The following is a 23554-nucleotide window of genomic DNA, read 5'->3' on the forward strand; positions in this document are numbered from 1 at the left end:
GGTGAGGAAGAGGATGAGCTGGGTGTCGTCAGCGTAGGATACGTTGTTGAGGCTGTGTTGTTGAACGATGGCTGCGAGGGGGGCCATGTAGATGTTGAAGATGGTGGGGCTCAGGGATGAACCCTGTGGGACTCGGCAGGTGATTTTCGTGGGGTCGGAGAGGAAGGGTGAGAGTCAAATCCTTTGGCTTCTTCCGGTGAGGAATGATCGGATCCAGTCCAGGGCTGTTTCTTGTATGCCTGCGTCATGGAGTCTAGCGACTAGTGTGCTGTGGGAGACGGTGTTGAAGGCCGTTGATAGGTCGAGTAGGATGAGGGCTGCGGGTGGCCTTGGTACAGGAGGGTGCGGATGTCATCTGTGGCGGCGAGTAGGGCAGCCTCTGTGCTGTGGGTGCTTCTGAATCTGGATTGGGACGGGTCGAGGACTGCGTTCTCTTCTATGATTCGTGTCAGTTTCCTGTTGACTGTTTTCTCTGCACCTTTGGCTACGAAGGGGAGGAGCGAGATGGGCCGATAGTTCTTGAGGTTGGTGGGGTCAGCTGTGGGCTTCTTGAGCAGAGGTCTGACTTCTGCACGCTTCCAGTGGTCTGGGAAGGTGCCTGTTTTGAAGGTGGTGTTGATGGTGCGTTGTAGTTTGGGTGCGATGGCGGACACGGCTCTGTGGTAGATGTGAGGGGGAAGGGGCTGGTGGGGGCCCCCGACTGGATGCTTTCCATGGTCGAGGCGTCGGTTGGTGAATTCTTGAATGACACTGAAAAGTTCCTATGAGTTGGTGGAGTTGGCCAGGATTTTGTTGTGGATGAAGTTCCTCTTGGTGGCTTTGATCTGGTTGTGGTAGTCCGTCATGGCGTCCTTGAAGGTGGTGTGGTTTTCGGCTGTCTTGGTGTTTCTCCAGTTCTTCTCCAGGCGTCTGCAGGTGCGTCTGGCTTCTTGGAGAGTGGTGGTGAACCGGGTGGCTTCTCTGGGGCGTTGTCTGTCGGTGTTGCATAGCGGACCAAGCTCGTCTGCGCAGTCGGAGATCCAGGTGTGGAGTTCTCTGGCTGCGTCGTTTGCATCGGGTGCCCAGGTGTGGTTGTTTCGGGTGAGGGTGGAGTTAAGTTGCTCGTCGGTAACCTTGCTCCAATTCCTTCATGTTGGGCGTGGGGCTGGTGTGGGTGCCTTGGGTTTGTTGATGGCGAAGTGTACGCAGTGGTGGTCGGTCCATGGCGGCTGCATTGTGTGGCTGAATTGGACACTGTTTCCTGCCGCGAAGATGGGGTCGAGTGTGTGTCCTCCTCTGTGGGTCGGTGTGTTGACGAGTTGTTTAAGTACGATGCTGGCGAGCTTGTCATGAAGGATAGTGGAGTTGGGGTCACTAGGGTTGTCGAGGTGGAAGTTCAGGTCTCCAATGAGTATGTAGTTTGTTGAGGCGATAGCGTGGGGTGCGATGAAGTCGGTGATGGTGGTGGCGAAGGGTGTTCGGGGGCTGGGGGGTCTGTAGACGAGGGTTCCTCGGAGTGTGGCTTTGGGGGTGGTCTGGATCTGGAAGTGCAGGTGTTCAGCAGTGGGGAATGTTTCGCTGGAGGTTGTGAGGCTGAGGGTGCTCTTGTGGGCGATAGCGAGGCCCCCTCCTGGGTAGTTGGGGCGGTCTTTCCTCTGGATCTTGTATCCGTCTGGGATGGCAGTGCTGATGTCGGGGCGGAGGATGCGTTGGTCCAGGTCTCTGTGAAGAAGGTGATGTTGGGCGAGAGAGAGTCGAGTAGGTTCCAGATTTCCATGGCGTGTTTGTGATATCTTATCTTCCCACCCCTCCGCCCATGTTATGCCCTGCACGGTGGCAACCTGTCTTATCCAGGCCGCAAGCGGTTCGAGGGAGAGGGCGAATAGGAGGGGGGAGAGGGGGCAGCCCTGTCGAGTTCCTCTGGCCAGCGTGAAGACTTCAGACACCTTATTGTTTACCAGCACCTGCGCCAGGGGTTCCGCATACAGTAATCGCACCCAAGCGATAAACTGGGGTCCAAAGCCCAGCTTGCGCAGGACTGCGAACATGTATGGCCACTCTAAGGTGTCGAAGGCCATGGTGGCATCCAACGAGACCACCACCGCATCCTCCTGTAGACTGTGGCACTGCCCTAGCACCCCATGCAGTCTCCTGATATTGAGGGCCGTGTTTCGGTGAGGCATGAATCCTGATTTATCAGGGTGGATTAGCGACGAAAGCACCGGCTTAAGCCTACTGGCCAGCGTCTTGGCCAGTATTTTAGGATCCGCGTTCAGGAGCGAAATGGGTCTGTATGATGCGCAGGAGTCTTTGGGTTTTCCCTCTTTCGGAATTGCCACTATGGTCGCTAAACGCTGGTCCCGGGGAAGCAGCCCTACTGCTTTACTTCGGTCGAACATGAGTTTGAGGTGTTTACTAGTGACGTCCGGCTGGAGTTTGTAGATCTCTATGGGTATGCCATTCGGACCGAGCGCCTTACCAGGACGGAGGTCTCCTATCGCTCGCTGGAGCTCAGCCTCGGTGAGCGGGCTATCAAGAGCCTCCCGATCTGCGTCCGAGAGAGTGGGAAAGCGTATGTCTGCGAGGAGGTCCATGGAGTCCTCCTCCGGCCGGTCCGACTCTCGCCTGTAAAACTGCTGATAATAGTCGGCGAACTGTTGTACTATTTCCCGGGGTTCCGGGAGCACTCTCCCCGATTCAGTGTGCAACTCCGGCACCACCCTGCCGGCCTGTTGTTTCCTCTCGAGCCAGGCAATAAGTTTCCCGGCTTTGTCACCTTGATCATATATTCTACCAATTCTATGCCGAGCCACCGTCTGGGCTTCCTTGGTCACCAGCGCTTTGTACTCCGCCGCCTTTAGCTGCATCGCGTGCCTGAGCTTCCGGTCGCCGCTGGCCGTTGCCTCCCTTTCTAGTTCCTCAAGTTGCGCCTCCAGCGCTGTGGTCTGCTGGCTGCGTTCCCGCCGCCGAGCCGCGATAGCCGATAGCGCCTCACCCCGCACCACAGGTTTAAACGCCTCCCACAGGGTGACAGGGGAGCCGACCGACCCATCGTTTTCTGTAAAATAGTGCGAGATTGAGGTGGATATGTGTTTCCTAGTGACCTCGTGTTTCAAGTGCCAGGGATTGATTGGCGCTGTGCAGCCCTCCCGTCTACTCCCAAATATAATATGTGCAAGGACCGGTGAATGGTCAGAAATGCCTCTGGGGAGGAATTCGGCCTCCAGTACCGCCATGTCGTGTTGGAGCAGGGTGAGGATGTAGTCCAGCCATGAGAAGGAGTGGTGCGCCCCGGAGAAGAAACTAAAGTTACTTTCGGTGGGGTGGAGTAGGCGCCAAACGTCCGTAAGCCCAAAGGACTCGAGAAAATCCGGCAGCCACCTTTGCCCCTGGGGCAGGTCTCCAGGCGGCAGCCTGTCTTGGGCTCCCGACGCCACTGCGTTAAAGTCCCCTCCCAGCACGAGCCGACCCTCAGGTAGCGAAAGGAGGAATGAGCCCAGGTCTGCGAAGGCCTGGGCCTATAGGCCTGGGGGGATATAAACTGAAAGAAGATTAAGCGCCCGGCCCTCCCAACGCCCCGACACAGCCGTGAAGCGGCCCTGCGGGTCGGTCTTGGTGATATCCACATGAAGGGGCAGCGAGCGTCGCAGGAGTATACCCACTCCTCTCGATCCAGTGGTGAAACCTGAGTGTGCTGCTAGAGTGTAGCCATATCTATTCAGGGCATGACAGACATTCCCCAGCAAGTGTGTTTCTTGCAAAAGCACCACATCTGGCTGGTGCCGTTTGAGAAACTGCAAAACTATAGTACGCTTAAGTCTGTCCCCCATACCATTGACGTTCCAGCTGAGGATCTTCAAGCTTTTTTCCCACCTCCTAGCCATAGCTGTGTCTTACAAGGGTGCCTTGTCCCACCAGCCTGGCATCAGTTGTGTTGACATAGTTTGTGTGACCGTAAAGGATCCCCAACTCCTACCCCTCCCTGGGTCCCACCCCACAATGACAAAACATACAAAGTACAACAAACCTAGTAAACCGGACAATCCACTCCCTCCCTCCCGAATCTGGCCCCGACCCCCCTGCCCCCCCGTCCTGAAACAGTCCCCCCCACCCTGCCCCCTGCTCCGTGGGTCTTGAACTACCCACCACCCCAATTAGCAGAGCGCCTGTCGCCCCACCCTGCCCCGGTGAACCCACCGAGGAACTCAACTTGGGAAGTTCGTGGCTGCCATAGTTTTTAATGAACCTTCGGTAGTAGCCGGTGAGGCCCAGGAAGGCTCGGACTTCCGTTTGGGTTGTAGGGGGTTCCCAGGACAAGATGGCGTCGATCTTCGGCTGGAGGGGGGCGACCTGCCCACTCCCCACCTGGTGCCCCAGATAAGTTACGGAGCCGTGCCCAATTTGACATTTGCTAGCTTTGATGGTGAGGCCGGCCCGGCGGAGAGCCAGCAGGACTTGACGGAGGTGCTGGAGGTGCTCGGTCCATTGGGAGCTGAAGACTGCTATGTCGTCAAGGTATGCTGCGCTGAACCCCTCTAGTCCGGCCAGGACCCTGTTCACCAGCCGCTGGAAGGTGGCCGGGGCATTTTTCATTCCGAACGGCATCACCCTAAAGCGGTAGTGCCCATCCGGGGTGGAGAAGGCGGAGCGCTCCTTGGCTCCCTCGGTGAGGGCAATCTGCCAGTACCCACTGGTCAGGTCGAAGGTGCTGAGGTAGCAGGCGGCCCCAAGGCGGTCAATGAGTTCGTCGGCACGGGGGATAGGGTGAGCGTCTGCTCGGGTGACCGCATTGAGGCCTCGGTAGTCCACGCAGAATCTCAGCTCGGGGGCAACACCCGGGGTAGTCGCTTTCGGAACCAGGACTACCGGTTCTGTCCGGTCAGGAGCTGTCGGAGGGTTCAATCACCCCAAGGTCTAACATCTTTGCCACCTCGGTCTGGATGCAGGTCCGGACCCGATCAGGGACCCGGTAGGCCCGATGCCTCACTGGCGGGCTGTCTCCGTTGTCCACGTCGTGGACACACCAGCTGGTGACCCCGGGGGTCAGGCAGAAGAGATCCGCGAACTGCCCTAGTAGCTGGCGGCAGTCGTCGGTCTGTTGGGCTGTGAGGGCGGTCGACAGTCTCACTCCCTCCACGGATCCATCGGTTTCCTTCGCCCCCAGGGGGTCTGGGAGGGGCTCGGTGTCTTCTTCTGCCCCATCGTCGGTGGCCAGGAGTAGACTTAATTCGATCCGCACAAAGTGGGGCTTGAGGCGGTTCACATGGAGAACCCGGAGGGGGTTCGGCGGGGACTGCACATCGATGAGATAGGTGACTTGGCTCTTCCGCTCGATCACCTTGAAGGGCCCAGTCCATTCATCTTGGAGAGCGCAGGGTCTCACCGGGGCCATGACCCAGACTTGTTGGCCTGGCTGAAACTCGACCAGCGTAGCATTCTGGTCATACCAGCGCTTCATCTCTTCTTGACTGGCCTTGAGGTTTGCTTCTGCGAGCTCCCTGAATTTTCGGGTCTGGTTGCGGAGCGCCAAGATGTATCGGAACACGTCTGGAGGGGTCCCCCGGGGGGTTGCTTCCCACCCCTCCTTGACCAGGCTCAGGGGTCCTCGGACGGGGTGTCCATATAACAGTTCGAATGGGCTGAATCCCAGGGATTTGTGGGGAACCTCCCGGTAGGCGAACAGGAGACATGGGAGGAGGACGTCCCACCTCCGGCGTAGGGGTTCCTCGAGGCCCATGATCATCCCTTTCAGTGTCTTGTTAAAGCGCTCAACTAGGCCGTTTCCTTGGGGGTGGTACGGGATGGTGAATTTGTACGATACTCCGCACTGCTGCCAGAGGGACTTCATATATCGGGAGATAAAGTTCGTACCCCGGTCACTCACGACTTCGCGGGGGAACCCCATGCGGGAGAAGATCCCCATCAAGGCCCGGCCCACCACGGGGGCCGTTACGGTGCGGAGAGGGATGGCTTCGGGGTAACGGGTGGCATGGTCCACCAGGACGAGAATGAACCGGTGGCCCTGGGCGGTCTTAGGGTCCAGTGGTCCGACAATGTCGATTCCTACCCGCTCAAAAGGGGTACTGACGACGGGGAAGGGTTGGAGCGGAGCCTTGCGCTTGCCCCCACTCTTTCCGCTGGCCTGGCACGTGGGGCAGGACTTGCAGTGGGCCTCCACATTTGCTCGCATCTTGGGCCAATAGAAGTGGGTGACGAGTCGCTGGTAGGTCTTATCTTGGCCTAAGTGTCCGGCCAGGGGTACATCATGGGCCAGGCCCAGGAGAAGACTTCGGAAGCGTAGGGGTACTACTAGTACTCGGGCCGATCCCAACTCGGCCGACTTCTGTTCACTGTACAGCAGTCCGTTCTCCCAGTATACCCAGTGGGTGCCAGTCCGGTCGCCTGCTGCTTGGGCCTCGGCCTGTTGTCGGGGTCCAATGAGGGACGGGCAGGTGGATTGTTCTTGGCAGAACTCTTCACGGGAGGGGCCCCCTTCGCAGGGCCACGGGGCCAGTTCTGGCAAGTCCCCGAGTTTGGTCAGGGTTTCGGGGTCGGAAGGCCCGGATTCTTCGCCGGGAGCGGTTGGTTCGTCCAGAAGGGGGTCGTTGGCCTCTGGTGGTGTATCCTGGCTCTCGGGGATGGTGGCGGTGTTCAGGGGCATGGCCTCTCCCCCCTCGGAGGAAGGCGCCCGGAGAGTCATCGAGCGCGTGGTGGCGCATACCCACTCGGGTAGGCCCATCATCTCGAGGTGGGCCCTTCGTTCCACTTGTCCCCACGGGGAGTTCTCCAGTTCGTTGCCCAGGAGGCAGTCCACGGGCTGGGAGGTTCGGACCGCTACTTTTAACTTGCCGGTGACTCCCCCCCATTCGAAGGGGACTAGGGCCATCCGGCAGAGGCTCTCGGAATTGTCTGATGAGATGACGGGGCAAAAGGCGTCAGGCAGGATCTGATCCTCGGAAATCAGGTGACAATGGACCGCTGTGACACTCGCCCCCGTGTCCCGGAGCCCCTCGATGCGGTGACCGTTGACCGTCACCTGCTGTCGGTACTTCTTCATGTTGGCGGGCAGGGGCGTTCCGGGGACCATCTACCGGTCCCCTAGGGACACCAAGGCCATGGCGGCTGGTTCCCATTCTTCGGAGTCTTCCATCTCTTCCCCCAGGGCTACAGAGGCCATCTGTCGAGCCGGCGGGGTTGTGGTGGCGGTCCGCTGGTACAGGGGACACTGAGGGTCACTGGCATAGTGTCCGGTCTGCTGGCAGCGGAAACAGGTGATTCTCCCTCGGGGTCCCGGCCTCCCTGGTGGCCCGGTGCTGGCCGGAGGCGGAGCTGGAAAGGGCGGAGATTGTCCTCTGGGAGGGCTGAGCGGGGATCCCCCCGGGAGCTCCCTTTGCCGGCCTTGGTTCCCTCCGCCCCTCTGGCGGGGGGGTCCCTGATTGTGGCGACCGTAGTCTCCCACGGGGCCCCGGGAGGTCCGGGTGTTCACCCACCGGTCAGCCTCGACGGCCAGTTTCCGAGGGTCTGTGAGTTTGCTGTCCAGGAGGTGCTGGCGCAGCTCTACGAAGCAATTAGCGGCCAAGTGTTCCCATGCGATTAGGTCGAACAGCTCCACGAAGGTGGAGACCTTGCTGCCCTTGATCCATCCGTCCAAGGCCCGGCTGTAAAAGTTCACGTACTCCACCCATGTACCGGGTATCTTTTTGCAGTCTCTAAACCGTTGCCGGTACATTTCAGGGGTGAGCCCATATCTGGCTACTAGAGCCTCTTTCATGTGACCGTGGAGGGCAGGTCCAGCAGGGTATCTCTCCCCTCACTCAGGAACCGGCCCCACAGCCCAGCCCCCCAGTCTTTCTGCGGGACTCGGTGAGAGGTCATGGCGACTTCGTAGGCCTTGAACCATTGCTGAATGTCGTCGTTCTTATAGTATTCTTTCACCACATCTTTGGGGATGTGGACCTTTGGTTCCACGGTGGAGGAGATGGGTTGGGTTTCTGAGGGTCGGGCCTCCGCCCTCTTGGCCTTGAGCTCGATTTCTTTTAGGCTACGTTCGTGCTCTAGTTGGAGTTTCTTTTCTTCGTGTTCTCTCTGTCGTTTCTTTTCCTCTAGTTCTCCGTGTAGGCGTAACTGTTCTACTGCCAGTTTTTTCTCAGCCAGTTTTATCTCTCCTTCGATTTTTAGTTTTGCTAGTTCCAGTTCGTGGTTGCGACTTCTTTCTCGGTCCGCTAGTTCCTCTGGGGATAGGCCCCCCTCGGGGGCGCTGTTCCTCCCCGGGCTGCTTCGTGGTTCGTTGGGGTGCTCTCCTTCTGCTTGTGACCGGGGAGTTTCTGCCTCGACCCAGGTTTTTAATGCCCCCTGGAAGTCCTCTTTCGTGCTTAGTCCGGTGGTAGCGATTCCAAAGTCTTTGCAAAATTGTTTCAGTTCTCGGTGCGTATACGATTCTAACTGGTCCTTTTGAAATGCCGTGCTTGGGTTGGTGCCTGCGGCACCTAGGGAAGTTTCTCCTTCCATTCTTCTTGGTGGTGCGTAAGCCGTCTACTGCACGATCTCTAGGTGTTGGCTCGGATCCCGTCGCCTGCCACCAAATGTTGGAAGGCGTTCCCCGGGGAGGCTGCGGAATGGGTTCCTGACCACCCTGAGGCCCACCTTTCCCAGAATTAGGCCGAGCAAGAGCAGGGAGGCCCTTCCTGGAAGGGTCTCGCACCTAGGATCGCACGCGCTGCGCTTACTCTCTCTTCGGATAGAGGGACACCACACAGTAGGTCGTTATAAGGTAATAAGCTTTTATCAGTTGTTGTCAGGGATCTTTATGATCGGGCAGGCAGGTGCAGAATTAATGCCACAAGCGGCAGCGATCTTGTGATGATGGGAAAAGGGGTAGCGGGACAGTCTTTCAATCATTGTCTCTGCGAGGTATCCGGCGCACAGCTCTCAATCCTCGAGCTGAGGGGATGTTGCTTCTCTTGGCAATCTCTGCCGATTCTCTTGGAGGAGCGGGCCGCGAGTCACTCAGCAGGCACCGGAGGTTCGTTGTTCGGGGAGCCGCGACGGCGTCAGCAGGGCTCAGATGGTTCAGAATTCGAGGAGCCGCGACGGCGTCAGCAGGGCTCAGATGGTTCAGAGTTCGGGGAGCCGCGACGGCGTCAGCAGGGCTCAGATGGTTCAGAATTCGAGGAGCCGCGACGGCGTCAGCAGGGCTCAGATGGTTCAGAGTTCGGGGAGCCGCGACGGCGTCAGCAGGGCTCAGTTGGCTTCAGAGTTCGGATAGCGTTCTTCTATTCGGTGAGCGATCGAGCCGCGACCAGGTCAGCAGGCTCTCGTCAGTCCAGGTCTTCTCTGCCTCTCGTCCCTTCAGCACCCCTTGTTATACTCCCCCTCCTCTTTGAAGTTCGGAGTCCTCGCGGAGAGGGGTCTCGTGCCTGGGGGGCGGTGTGTCGGGGTTTCCTGTCGCTCAGCCCCTTGATCTGTTCAGATGTGTCCGGGAGGGACTCCAGACACCCAGCAGGAGAGGTGCCCGCTCACCGGGGGCCTGGTGGCCGATCGAAACCTCCCTCGGGAAGAGACCAGAGGTGTGACAGAGTCGGCGCCTCTCGGTCTGGTTTGGGGGGGGGGTTCGTTCTCCCTTGGCCGGGCATGCGTGTTGGGGATCTGGTCGGCCCTCGGGATGTTGGTCCACGGAGGCCGGAAGGCCGTGCCCACGAGGTTCGGCGTGTTTGTAGTGTGACTTGCTGGTCGGGAGGGCCCACGCCACGAGGCCGGTCTCACAGTGACCCTGAAGGAGGGGAGACAGGTAAGTGATTTTTTAAATGTAAATCACATATATGTTGTGTAGGTGTTCACATGTGTCTGTGGGATATGTGTAGGTTGCATTATGTGTACCTGCCGCACTGCACCGCACATGCATATTCACACCATGCAATGTATACCTACACACACCACCTACATTAACCTTCCAGTCAGTCAAAACGGGATGCCAGTCCCTTATGGCCACAGTGCAGCAGGAAGGGGGGGGGGCTGGAGGGAGCAGAAGAAGAGGAAACCGCAGCCGGAACCCCAAAAAAAGGTGAATAGTCACCCCTTTTCGTCCATTTCCGCAGACTCAAAGTAGGAGGGATTGCCATTGAAATTCCCTCTGAAACAAGCCAGAACCAAATACCGGCGGCGGTAATCCTGACTGGAGTGCCACCGCAGCCTCCTACAGCCCATCCCGCCGATGGGGCGGAAGCGAAGTCCTAAGTGGAATCAGAGGGACCGGGGCTGTCTTCTCACCTTTGCAATGCAGCATCTAAATTAGGCTGGCGGACCACCAGGGAGGCAGGAGAGAAGACCGCCAAAAAAGCCCACTCCGTCACGGTCCAGCCAACATCTAATTCAGGCCCATAGTCTAATTAATTGAGAACTTTTGCTTAAGACAAGAACTATTTACTTGTAAAATGTCTGACTGTTCAATATTTGAAGTATATACATATATATATAAATAAACTATTGTAAAAAGAATTGGGAATGAATTGTAATTTGTTAAGAATATTAATTTCTGATTATGCTGATTAAATACAACAAAAATGATGATGGACTTCTTCTGAGGTATTCTTAATAGTTCCAGAAGATGGAGACATGATTAATTCTCACCTCTGAGTGCCTCCTGGACATCGTCTGTTTTTCCTTCTGAAGAAGCCCCACAGCAAAAAAAAAAAATCCAAGTTGAAGAAACTAGCTGGCAGGTGAGGAGTAGGAGAGTGGTCAGAGGTTTAATACGCTTTAGCTTAGCTCTAACACTACCCAAATCCATAAGTTTATGAACAAAGGATAGGCATTAGTACTCCATGAAGTGCTCTATGGATAACCAGTGATTCTGCTGGAGAACTAGGAGGTGCTTGAAAAGCAAAAATCAACCAGCACAATTACTATCAAGGTCAAAGATGAAGTGCAGAAGAGCTTAAACAAATATATTTATACATGTAAGAGTTTTAATTAACTAGGAACTCAGAAAAAGTTCTTAAAAGAAACCTTGACAAAATGTGGGCTTGACCATTTCAGTGAAAGTTAATGCCCATTCAAGTCTATGAAATTTGCTTTCTGGATCTTTTCAGGGGACCAGTATCTGAAAGCTTGTTACTTCACAGATGAATGGCCTCAGGCAAGAGGCCAGGCAGGCCAGTAAGGTTACTCATAGTCACTTTTATGGACATTAGTCAGTTATGGAGAGAGGCTCAAGGGTGCCTGCAAAGGACTCCACAAGGACTGAACTGAGATAATGGCCTATTTGCTGATTCACAAAGGCTTGCAATTCGAAGATGGGATGAGTCTGCCTTTTATAGTTAAATTTAGCAAATTGACCTCTCTTTCCCTAGTGGTACGGAAAGTTACATTTTATTATTAAGGCTGTTTTTGGGCACTTATGTCTCACTCATGTTTGCTACGCCAGAAAAATTGAACAGGTCTTCTGTGATGGATCATCCTTTTTTCCCACTGCTAAAAGCAGTGAGGCTGGCAACCATTGTAGAGCATTACATTAACAAGGGTTTTGATCAGGGGCGGCAAACAGCAGTGCAAATCTGAGTAACAGACATTACACCACAACATAGGCACAGCATTGCAGCTTATAGTAGCCACTAGCCAGTCAGGGTTAGTTACCGTTAGGAGCTCCTGCAATTGGTTTGTGTTTAAATATGCTGTTATAGTACATATATATATATATATATTATAATCAGGAAGAATTGGAGTCTAGATCCTCAGCAGAAGTCGAAAAGGGTGCAAATCCAGGCTAAATGTTTTTGGGATATCATAGGACAAGCTGGCAACAGCAACAGCCTTTTTGATATACAGAGAAGAAAGGATGGAACAACCATGGAAACTCAGCAACAAAAGAATCTGAAATCAAATAAAATGAAATATTGTTAAAGTTTTTGCTAAACTGGATCAATATGGACAATATGTGGATCACCATGGAAGATCTTACTGAGGCAGGTGTTGCTGAATTGCAGCTCTCCTGTCAACCACCTACTCAACTAGCCTTGTTACTGAATAAGATCATGAGTCGGCCTTTAAAGAGGCAAATGGTAACCATTCTGTCTCAGGGAGACACAGAAGAACCACAGTGTAGGACTAAGGCATTCCTTTATTTCTAACAGGGTGATTGAGTCTTCGCCCTCTTACTAGGGATCTTTTTGCAGTCATAGCTCCGGACCATTGAGAGGCTTGGTCCTGAGGAGATCTCATGCCTAAAGTTGCAACTTATTAATGTACCATGTTTGATTTAAGAAGCCTCCCTTATCTTTCTTTCTGGGTTATGTATAGTATAGCTGGGTTGGTTCTGCACTCCACTATATTGATCTCATCCCAAAGATAGAAAAATCATTTAAAAAGACCACCCTCATTTTGCCTTTTACTACCATATTTAGTACAATACTCAGACACTGTCCTCCCGATTTTGTCTGAGATGTTTACCAGTCAGTCTCTATTCTGTAACACTACCAAGTAAAACATTTTAAAGAAACTACTAGGTTAGTCCAGCAAAAAATACCCAATAAAAGTAGAATAAAATAAAGTCTGAAATGAGGTTACACAATGAAGCTGAAGAAAGCCAAGAGCCTTCTAGAATTCCAGAGATGGGTATGCTTGGACATTTATTCAGACTTTGCTGCACATCACTATTGTGGTCCATCTGGGGACTTTATATTACCAGGCAGATGGTCAAGGCTGGTTTGCATACCTTTGATTCCAGTCAGTAATGGTAAAAACGATCTAATAACAATGGAATCGAACACTAGCCAAAGGAATTACCAGGGTTTAAAAAGTGCTAGTTCAGACATTACAATCCATCACTTTTGATTGTTGTGTCATCTAGAATTCAGTCGGAATTGCTGCATGCTTTAAGAAAGACCTTAATTTGAAGCCTACATCATTCTGAAAAATAAGACTTAAAATAGTACTTACATGCTTTACTACCACTGGAGTCCGGTTGCATGCTAAATCTAGTTTCAGAGCAGAGACCTGAAAAACAAGAACCATGTGGTTAAGAGCTGGCACTGCTCTAGAGAGTTGCACATTACACCTCATATGTTGTTTTGGGTTGCTCCTACCCAGAGCTTAAGATATCTTTTACATGTTTTCCAGGGTAGCTGCAGCGTTTATATATATTCTTTACACTGTGATACCTAACCCAAGGCAACCCATCTGACCTCATTATATCTGAATAAATAACATTGAGACCAACCCCTTTTTCACCCTAAACCCATCCAGGTAAATAGTTGTTCCCCAGCAACCCATCAACTTCAGGTAAAAGCTCAGCAAGTTATCCATTTGCACAAAATGGCTTTCTTACTTAAGAACAAAGTTATAGGTAAAGGGAGGACATTAGAGGAAGGTGTTCATCTTCTATTTATGAATGCTAGAGTCTCTTTACCCGGAAGGAGGAGGGGAGTCTCCCTTTATAAGTGAGCTGAGAAGAGCACTGACCCTATGGAGACACCACACCAGTCATATCACATTTGCTTCCACAAAATACATAGCCATTCCCATGATATCTACCAGCAATACTTCACATCCCACACAACACCTTTAAAGCCAGACCTATTGGCATTGTCAATGCTTGTTAAACCCTGTGGCTGCAATAATGTTAGCTCTGAGAAGGGTGCATACAAGTTGCCTTTGGATCTCTTTGCTGTCTACAGAAGGGCCTGCATATCACTTACACTTTCATTGCTGTATTAAAACCTTAACAAAGTGAGAAAGTCTTTCAAGTCACAAAACATTTTGACATTTCCAGGTGGCTTTTAATAGGTGGAGATGGGCATTTTTCTTTTACTTTGAAAGAAATTAAGGCAGGAATGAAAAAGCACACTTTCATCTTGGAGAGAATGGCTTATTTTTCTATAATTTTCTATAATAATAATGGTCTTTATATAGTACTTTTATCAAAAGCACTTTACACAGAGCATGTATGTTTTGTTACCACTGCGCATTGAGACCTGGTGCTCAATTCTTTGAACTTGCAATGACGAAAGTCAAAGTTGATATCTCTCCCTTTCCCTCTCCCTCTCTCTCTCCCTCTCCCTATCCCTATCCCTATCCCTATACCTCCCCCTCTCCAGCAGACACCACATATTCATCACAGCTTATTAAAATGTGTATACCGGGCTTCAATGCTATGATCTAACAAACAGGGGGAGCACAAAACCTTTTACCTTTAAAAAGGTTTTCTCAAGCTTCAGTAATATGCAAAGAACAGGTACCACACAGGCAGTAGTAGTGCAAGCATCCCTAACAACCATAAATGTCATGTAAATCATCAGATGCAGTATTGGACTGTTAAACACAGCTACAAATTAGGTAGGCAATTTCATTGTAAAAGCAATTCAACACAACAACAGCGCTGCTCTAGGACCATTTATTAATACAACTGACAACCTCACTGCTGCAGTGCCCTATCAGTAAAAACTAACACTGCCCCACTTTGCATTTTTTTCTTTATATATGTCTTCTTAAACCTACTTTATGGTGTCAATGTACTACAAAATAAAAGATTATTCTAGAAAATATATTTTTAATTTCTTTATATGCTCTTTGCATTTAAAATGTGATTTGGAATGATACATATTGTTGCACACAGCACATGTTTAACATAAACACATTACGTCCAACAAAATAACATATTTCCCAAAACACAGACAGACATATCTACGGTCTCAGCAAAACAATGATTATCAAATAGATGATGATAAAAAAAAAAAATTATATATATATTCACTGCAAAAAACCAAAGGTTACATGGATGTTATAGTTACGCTGACATTTCACTGGTAGAAAACCACGGATTTCATCCGTGATGTTATTGACCATGTCATTAATGATGTATTATGTGAGGTCATAAGCAGTGCATTGCAGGGGCGTGAGTTAAAGTTAGCTCAGCTAACAATAATTGCTGAATTTCTCTGGCTTTTAAATTATATTTCCAAACTATAACGTCCTTATAACCTTTATTTTTTTCAGTGAATATATATATATATTACCCACTGGTGGTCACCAGTAGGTAGATATAGTTAGAACCTAGTTTCCATAGGAAAAGCATTTGACTTACCTATAACTTTGGCGTTGTTTGACCACTCTTCATGAATTTTTGAAAGCTGTGTGGATCTGTGAGTGGTTTGGGGGGTCCATGAGAGGGTGTGTGAGTTGCTGGATGGGTGTGTGAGTGGTTGTATGGGTGTATAAGTGGGTGTGTAAAAGATGTATAGGTCTCTGTGTGAGGGTGTGTGAGTTGTTTTGAACGTCTGTGAGTGGGTGTGTGAGTGGCTGCATGGCTTGTTGCCTGGGTGAATGAGTGGGTGTGTAAGCAGTTGTGTGAGTGTCTGAGTGGGTGTGTGAATGGCTGTGTGAGAGGCTGTGAGTGGGTGTGTGAGTAGTTTTGTGGGTATGTGAGTGGGTGTGTAACTGGATGTGTGAGTAAGTGTGTGATCAAAATGGCAGCCACAACTTTCCTCTCAGGTTATGGACAGCCAATCAATAGAATAGAAACAAAACTTAGAAATTCATTAAAAAAAACAAGAGGTTACAGGAATCTGATAGTTGAGATCAGATTTTACACACACAAAACCATAGAAATTTGGCAGTTATAGTTATCACAAGTAATTATAACTCTTGTTCCAAGGTAACTATACCCCACAGCCTCACCATCATCTTCTATGACATATAACCAGAGAGGAATGGAAAATATATATATATATATATGTTTCCTCACTAGCAGCATGATTTGGCCAACATCCTGCTGCATACAGGGATTTTAATATATCGTGAGTCTAAGGGGACAAAGCACAACAGGCGGAGTGAGTACTATCCTGAACCCGCAGTCCTCTTTCTATGACCACAAGTATCCTCCAATGGGAGTTGATGTGTGAACTTTTAAAATCCCTGTTCGCTGTTCTCTGTCACACAAAGCTGGCATTGAGGAAGGCAACCAAGCCGAAACGCGTCTGCCAGGTGTTACAGCAGTGGCGAACTTTTAACAAAGCACGATGTGCCCAGATGGTGAAAATAAAGCTTTTCTGAATCGTACCTGAGCATGTGTCAGCCCGTTTTTCGTGGAAGCGGGATTGGTGGAGTATGTGTCAAGCGGTCGGCGCTTGAAACTGGCACGCCTCTTGGTCTGGTGCTCCGCGACTTGCCGACAAATCTTTGGTTTGCGCGTATGAGGTACGCATCGCGGCGCCCCCCCAGCAGCGGCACTTGTGTTGGTACACTGGGGAAAGAGCAGCAGATTGTCTGCTGAAAGGACGATTGGAGGAAAGCCAAATCACCGTCTTCTTGCTGCAGTGGGAGAATGTAGTCTGACAGCTGACGGAGTCAGAGCATTATTGTATGCAGGGTACGTAGTCACTGAACTGTGTCCCCGGATTCGGACTGTATTTTCCTCACTAGCAGCATGATTTGGCCAACATCCTGCTGCATACAGGGATTTTAATATATCGTGAGTCAAAGGGGACAAAGCACAACAGGCGGAGTGAGTACTATCCTGAACCCGCAGTCCTCTTTCTATGACCATGAGTATCCTCCAATGGCAGTTGATGTGTGAACTTTTAAAATCCCTGTTCGCGGTTCTCCGTCACACAAAGCTGGCATTGGGGAAGGCAACCAAGCCGAAACGCGTCTGCCAGGTGTTACAGCAGTGGCGAACTTTTAACAAAGCACGATGTGCCCAGATGGTGAAAATAAAGCTTTTCTGAATCGTACCAGAGCATGTGTCAGCCTGTTTTTCGTGGAAGCGGGATTGGTGGAGTATGTGTCAAGCGGTCGGTGCTTGAAACTGGCACGCCTCTTGGTCTGGTGCTCCGCGACTTGCCGACAAATCTTTGGTTTGCGCGTATGAGGTACACATCGCGGCGCCCCCCCAGCAGCGGCACTTGTGTTGGTACACTGGGGAAAGAGCAGCAGATTGTCTGCTGAAAGGACGATTGGAGGAAAGCCAAATCACCGTCTTCTTGCTGCAGTGGGAGAATGTAGCCTGACAGCTGACGGAGTCAGAGCATTATCGTATGCAGGGTACGTAGTCACTGAACTGTGTCCCCGGATTCGGACTGTATTTTCCTCACTAGCAGCATGATTTGGCCAACATCCTGCTGCATACAGGGATTTTAATATATCGTGAGTCAAAGGGGACAAAGCACAACAGGCGGAGTGAGTACTATCCTGAACCCGCAGTCCTCTTTCTATGACCACGAGTATCCTCCAATGGGAGTTGATGTGTGAACTTTTAAAATCCCTGTTCGCAGTTCTCTGTCACACAAAGCTGGCATTGAGGAAGGCAACCAAGCCGAAACGCGTCTGCCAGGTGTTACAGCAGTGGCGAACTTTTAACAATGCACGATGTGCCCAGATGGTGAAAATAAAGCTTTTCTGAATCGTACCTGGGCATGTGTCAGCCCGTTTTTCGTGGAAGCGGGATTGGTGGAATATATGTATATATATATATATATATTTTATATGTACAAACATACACAGTGTACACACTATACAATAATAGGTGCCCCGAAAAGGGTACACACAACAACAGCAGCCCTGGACCGAACGTGAGACAACGGCATGCTGGAAACCAGCCGCATGGCCCCATCTAACAGGAGAGGGTAGGGAAAAGCCACCCCCCCCCCCCCCCCCCCACGAAAACTAAGGGAGCAGACAGAAACTGCACTACTGACAGAACGGTACGATTAAGCACTCGAGAGACAATTGAAAGAAAACAACAGAGGGAAAACAACCCTGCTAGACTAGAGAAATAAAGACCACAATGGAGGAATGGATCAAAGGGTCAAGTTGAACAGGGCCAACACAGGGGAGGTCTATGTAGAAAACCAGCCCCAAATCGTGAATAAAATTTGGATTGGAAGACCAAAGCCAGAAATGAAAGTCCAACCAAAGGGTCAGTGTAAAGAGTTGAAGTGAAAGATAGAGAGCCTAAGGGCAAGAAGACCAGAAGCAAATGAAAGTCCTCGTGTGCACAGGACAACCCGTGTCCAGCCAACAAGCCAGGGAACAACGTGAATGATGAGCCTGACGTCACCCAATATCATACTTGATATGCTTATTACTGCACGGGAGACAAGCCCCTAAAGGGGTGAGAACTGCAAATGCGCTCACAAGAAGTGAAGAACATTACACCATAAACCCCCCAAAAAGGGTAAAAGGCACATCTGAAGAAAGATCTGCCAGCAACGAACGGTGGGGTTGGCATCTCAGTTGTCATGGATATGGCTCCAATCCAAAAGTGTAAGCAACCGCAGCTTCACACAAGGCAGAAGCAGAGGAGAAACAGCCCATGCAGAGGCACAAGAGAGGTAGGGTGGCTGAGTTGGCCACTTATGCCAAGATACGAAAAAGGGATGGCCACAAGGAACCTACAGAGACAGATGGGGCGGACAGAGGCCCGTCTCGCCTGTGTATAGCGAGAACCAGCACAAGAAGCACCAACGTCTGAAGAGAGAAAGAAGGAATACCAGTCAGGGCAGAACCAGACAAAGAATCGTAGGCCAAGAATCATGCCCCTTCCCTTGCATGTGCTAGGAAAGAAGGGCAGCAAACAGAGTGGAAGGAAAGATCCCCCTGACTCGTGCAAAGAAAAACTCAATAAGGGGTGAGCAAGAAGAACCCCAGTGCACCATCTTCCAACTCGCACCAGTGCACCAAGCACAGCATATAGAGTCCCCTATAAAGGGTACTACGGCATCAGAAATATATTGAGGAATACCTGTAAGGCATACAGATGAAGTACCCTGTCGGACCGGGAACAAGGCAACAGTGCATCCACACAACAGCAGGAAAACAACCCAAACAGAACTTAGGTAGAAAGCAAAGGACACTGTGCAGACAGCGACGAAAACACCAAACAGGGTCAGAAATTAAAACGCCTCCAAGAAACAATCAGGGACCACAACCGGTCATCAAAGGGACGTGTGAAAACTGGCACAGCCCTATAACATTTGAGATGTCATCAGTGATTTCACAGACCATGTCATGAGTGAGGTAATATGTGAGGTCATAAGCAGTGCATTGCGGGGGGCATAAGTTATAGTTAGCTCAGGTGACTATAATTGCTGAATTTAACTGGTCTTGTACGAGTGAAATTTGAGCCTAACTATAATGCCCCTGTAACCTTTTATTTTTTCAGTGAATTTCTAAGGTTTTTATAAATTCTTTTTCCTAATTATAACTTCCCTGTCCATTTTGTTTTTTGTGTGAATATCTGAGGGTTTTTAAAAATGTTTTCCCAACTGTAACCTTTGAGAGTGATTGTGTGAGTGGCTGTATAGATCGGTGAGCGGGTGTGTGAGTTGCTGTATGGGTCTGTGAGTGGGTGAATGAGTGGTTTTGTAGAAGTGTAAATGGGTGCGTGAGTGGCTGTATTGGGCGATGAGTGGGTGTGTGAATGGCTGTATACATCAGTGAGTGGGTGTGTGAGTGGTTGTATGGTTGTGAATTTCTAAAGGTATTTAATTATTTTTTCCTAACTGTCACCTATGAGAGAGAGTGTGTGAGTGGCTGTATAGATTGGAGAGTGGTTGTAGTGGTCTCTATGAGTGGGTGAGTGGTTTTGTAGGTGTGTGACTGGGTGTGTGAATGGCTGTATGGGTTGGTGAGTGGGTATGTGAGTGGCTGTGCAGGTCAGTGAGGGGATGTGTGAGTGCTGTATGGGTCTGTGAGTGGGTGTGTGAGTGGTTTTGTGAGGGGCTGCATGGGTGTGTGAGTGTGTGTGAGTAGCAGTCTGGGTCTGTGAGTGTATGTGAGAGTGGCTGAATGGTTGTATTTGTAGGTGTCTGTATGGGTGTGTCAGTAGCTGTGTGAATGATTGTGCCAGAATGGAGCTTACCTGCCTCTTTAACCAACAAGAGTCCACAGTTTTGCAAAAAGTGTCTATCCAAATGGAGTACTTTCTACTGCTTAATTAGTAAGTGCTACCTCATTGGGTAATACTTAGTGCATATTCTACATTACAGCTGCGTAATGGCCCCTGAGGAAATTTCTCCAGTGACCTTGTGTGCATGTAATGTCTGCAATGTGATTGCTCTTCAAGCCTCTTGATCCACAATCTGTGATAACATGAATCCTTGTCTACAGAACAGGACGAGACAAAAAAGAGGGGAATCTCTACCAAACAAGGGTACTGCCTCCTAACTATATGAACTAAGTGCTTCTTTATTTGCTAGAGATGTCCTCAAAATTCCTCTGCAAAATGTCACTAAAATTGGGGCAAAATGCGCTCTGAGGCCTTTTGGTAAGCTGTCCATCAAAATGGGAAAAGGCGGGAAGACCTTTGCAACCTTTGCATACTACTAAGGAAAACCGGGCAGGGCAAAAAGAGCCAACCTTGTGGATGATTTTGGGCATTTGCATACTCAGGGTAATTAAAAGGGAGATACAACACAAAGAGCCCTCGGGTCCAAATAATTGACTAACGGTTGTCCCAATTAGGAAAACATGGAAAAAACTGTGCTGTGGAAGAGGGGTCCCTTTAAAGGATGGTTTCCCTCACACACCAAAGGTGTCATGCTTCATCATGGGGATACCTCCTCGCATTGTGAACCTGGTCGTGACGCTGGCTACGACTCCCTCGCTGCTAGGGAGAAGCTCAGGGATGTTTTTGTGAAGAAGAGGGGTATTACTAAAACCCAATGTGAGCGAATGTGTGAGGGAGGCAGTGCTGTCTAAACAGTTGTGTGGAAAAGTGGGTAAAACTAGTTACAAGGTAAGCCTACCGTAGTTAATTGATGCTTCCTGGAGCCTGGATTTAAAACAGAAATTGAGTAGTGTGGCTGCCCTTATCAGAGGCAGCTGCACTAGACAGTGATCAACATGTTTCAGCCGTATTGACGTGAACCAGTGTCATGGCTTTCATCAGGTTCTCTCTGTTTTAGGTCTCGCCTAGCGACGCAGCACATACGCTGCCCGCTTGCGAGATCTATTGTCGTCGGTTTTGCTTCGGAAGCAGGGTGGATGCTCCACCCATGCTTTCCATTATCGCGTGTCAAAAATGCTTGCTTTTGACTGCAAGGGAGGCATGTTTGTTCCCTCCCTGTCTCCTGTTTGCCGTGCCTGCCTGAACAGGAGATTGTGCACGTGCACGTCGTCTCGCGTCTCTTACGCCTTGTTCTCACTTTCTCTAGATCATCTCGGAAGCTCCCTGGGACCCTGCACGGCGTCTCACATAGATTATTACGAGCACGCTGGCCGCAAGCTGCTGACTTTAGATCTGGGGGAAGCAGGCAGCAGTCTCAGAGGCGGCTCACCTTTCTGTGATTCTGGGCAAGTCACTAATCCCCATACTTTCAAAAAATAATATGAACGATGTCTTTAATGTAACTGGTACCTGTGTAAAGCATTCCAATACCTTCAGGGTAGAGTTTGCAAAATATGGAATTGCAAGACAATTATGTCTACAAAACTTGCCAGGCATGCAGTTGCCTCTTGGCTCTACTTTCGTTTCAGGGCACTTGAATCCAGGCAGTGGAGCTAATGTGGCGTGCTTTCTCAATAAACATATGCCACTACAGGACGTTGGTTGGAAGGGATCCGTTGAGGGCTGTGAAAGGGGCACATGGCAGCTACCATTCCCACCAAGCTCACTTCGCTCTGCCTCCCTCCTGTTGCTTTTGCGTCCCCTCCAGCCCTTGTTGTTTTCACACCTCCTCCTCTATTGCTTCACTGGTTGCCCCCATCCTTCCCCGTGTGCTTCCACTGCCCACGCCTTAAAAAAATAAGAAAAAAGCATGTGCAATGCAATAGCTTTCGCATTGCTGAAAGTTTGAGCTTGCATTATTATTAGCAACGGCAATAGCTCAAACTTTCAGCAATGCGAGACCTATTGCATTGCAAATGATTGTTTATAACTACTGCAAAGCGTGTGTGAGAACAATAAAGATACAAGTAAGTGTGAAACAAAAAGCGTTGGAGTGTAATACAAAACCAGTGACCCGGCTGTTAAGAAGATTCACCGGTGCACCTGTGGTAATATAAACTCAACATACTACGCCGTTAGAGCAGTGGGGTACAGCGTGTTTGAACCACATTCTCGCATACCCAAAGCGACAACTCAACGCACTTTAAATATATATCGCAAGCGCCATACAACAGAATAAGTGTGCAGTCAAGCAGTTACTTGGTTCTGTCACACTCACCTGCAAACGCCAGGCATCTTATATCATCTGTCCCTGGCAAGTTGGCCCTAGGTATAAACGCCCATCTAACTTAGTGAGTAGACGTGGTGCTGGTACAAATTTGTAAATAGTGGTAGTGGTAATGCCTAATAGCATAAATGTGACAAGTATCCAGTGGCTAAAAGAGGTAAGTAAGAGATCCCAGTGGCTTAAAGAGGTCAGTAAGAGATCATAGTGCAGACTACGGCTGTTTTCAAGGCTGCATATATGGTCTCAGAATTATCACATGAAGTGCTGCCTGCAGACTAAAGCTATGATCAAGGCTGTACGCAGTGTCCCAGGGTTTGTAACAGATACTCTATAAGAGCAGCATATGGTGTATCAGGGTTAAAAACATTGAGGGCCCGAGGAAAGTGGAGTCCGTACCCCAGTCTAGTGAAGCCCTTGTGTGTGATGCTGTAGAGTACAGTTAACCATTGAGTGTGGGAAGTATGGTAATAAGGCGTAATGCCTAGGGGTGTGGCTAACCCTGGCCAAAGAATATTTATATGCATTTGCCGGCGAGAGCCAGGGATGTATACCATAAGGATTGGCGTCTGAGAAAGAACAGGTAGGGGATGTCACGTCAAGCACGGGAAACATCCAAGGCATTTCCCAATGTAGTCGGCCTTCTGAATTTGATATATGCCATGCGTGGAAAATGTCTGAAGCGGACCGGGCCACTCTGTGAGGGAGGAATCGATGTACCCCAGGGCGAAGCAGCGCTTAAGGACACACAGGCATAATAGCGTGAGGAGGAACTTACCGCTCAGCTCGAGCGTGGCATCTGCGGCGTCTGTCCGTGGAACAGGGAGACGATGCCATCGAGCAGAGGTCCAGGTTAAATGACAATATTAACCCAGAAACGCAAGTCACAAACCGGAAGTGTTCCCAGGAATGATGGGAAACGTAGATCTTTAGCCGGTTCACACCTTACTTGTTTACCGCATGTCCTGTGTTAAGATAAGGGGCGGTTTGAAACACTACAAGTGTGCCAGCGCTGTAATGCATGTAAGGACTAGCAGATTGAAGTCTGAAAAGCTGTAAATATGCCAACATTGTAAATAATGTAAAGTGTAAGAGGCGTGGCTTGAGGCGTCAAGATGGCGGTCGCACTCTAAGAGTGCGCCGGACCCCCTCCGTCATCCGCCTTGCATCCGCTGCTGATAGCTGCCATCCAACCTACCTTTCTGTCAGGGGAGATCCGCTGCCCTCCCTGGCTGTGTCCTGGGCCGTTCTGGTGCCGTTCTGGAGCCCCGGCCGCCTAGTTTCCATGGCCTGTTTCCGCAGCCGCGCGCCAGCAATGGCGGCTGTGTGAGCCCCTGCCGCTTTGCTCTCATGGCCTGGTTCTATGGCCGCGCGCTGGCCCTTGCAGTCCTGTCGGTGGAGTACGGCGGATC

General features: G+C 50.4%; 1 protein-coding gene across 1 annotated transcript in view; it reads right to left on the reverse strand.

Moving 5' to 3' along the window:
* CCDC57 (coiled-coil domain containing 57) overlaps positions 1–23554 on the reverse strand; it is a 742721-nt gene that overhangs the window by 92067 nt on the left and 627100 nt on the right. The window contains exon 15 of the mRNA XM_085617570.1: positions 12913–12969. Within this exon, the coding sequence (XP_085473696.1) occupies positions 12913–12969 (57 nt within the window). The remainder of the gene's footprint in view (positions 1–12912; positions 12970–23554) is intronic.

The sequence above is a fragment of the Triturus cristatus genome, chromosome 7, assembly GCF_964204655.1.
Source record: "Triturus cristatus chromosome 7, aTriCri1.1, whole genome shotgun sequence".
Lineage (NCBI taxonomy): Eukaryota > Metazoa > Chordata > Amphibia > Caudata > Salamandridae > Triturus > Triturus cristatus.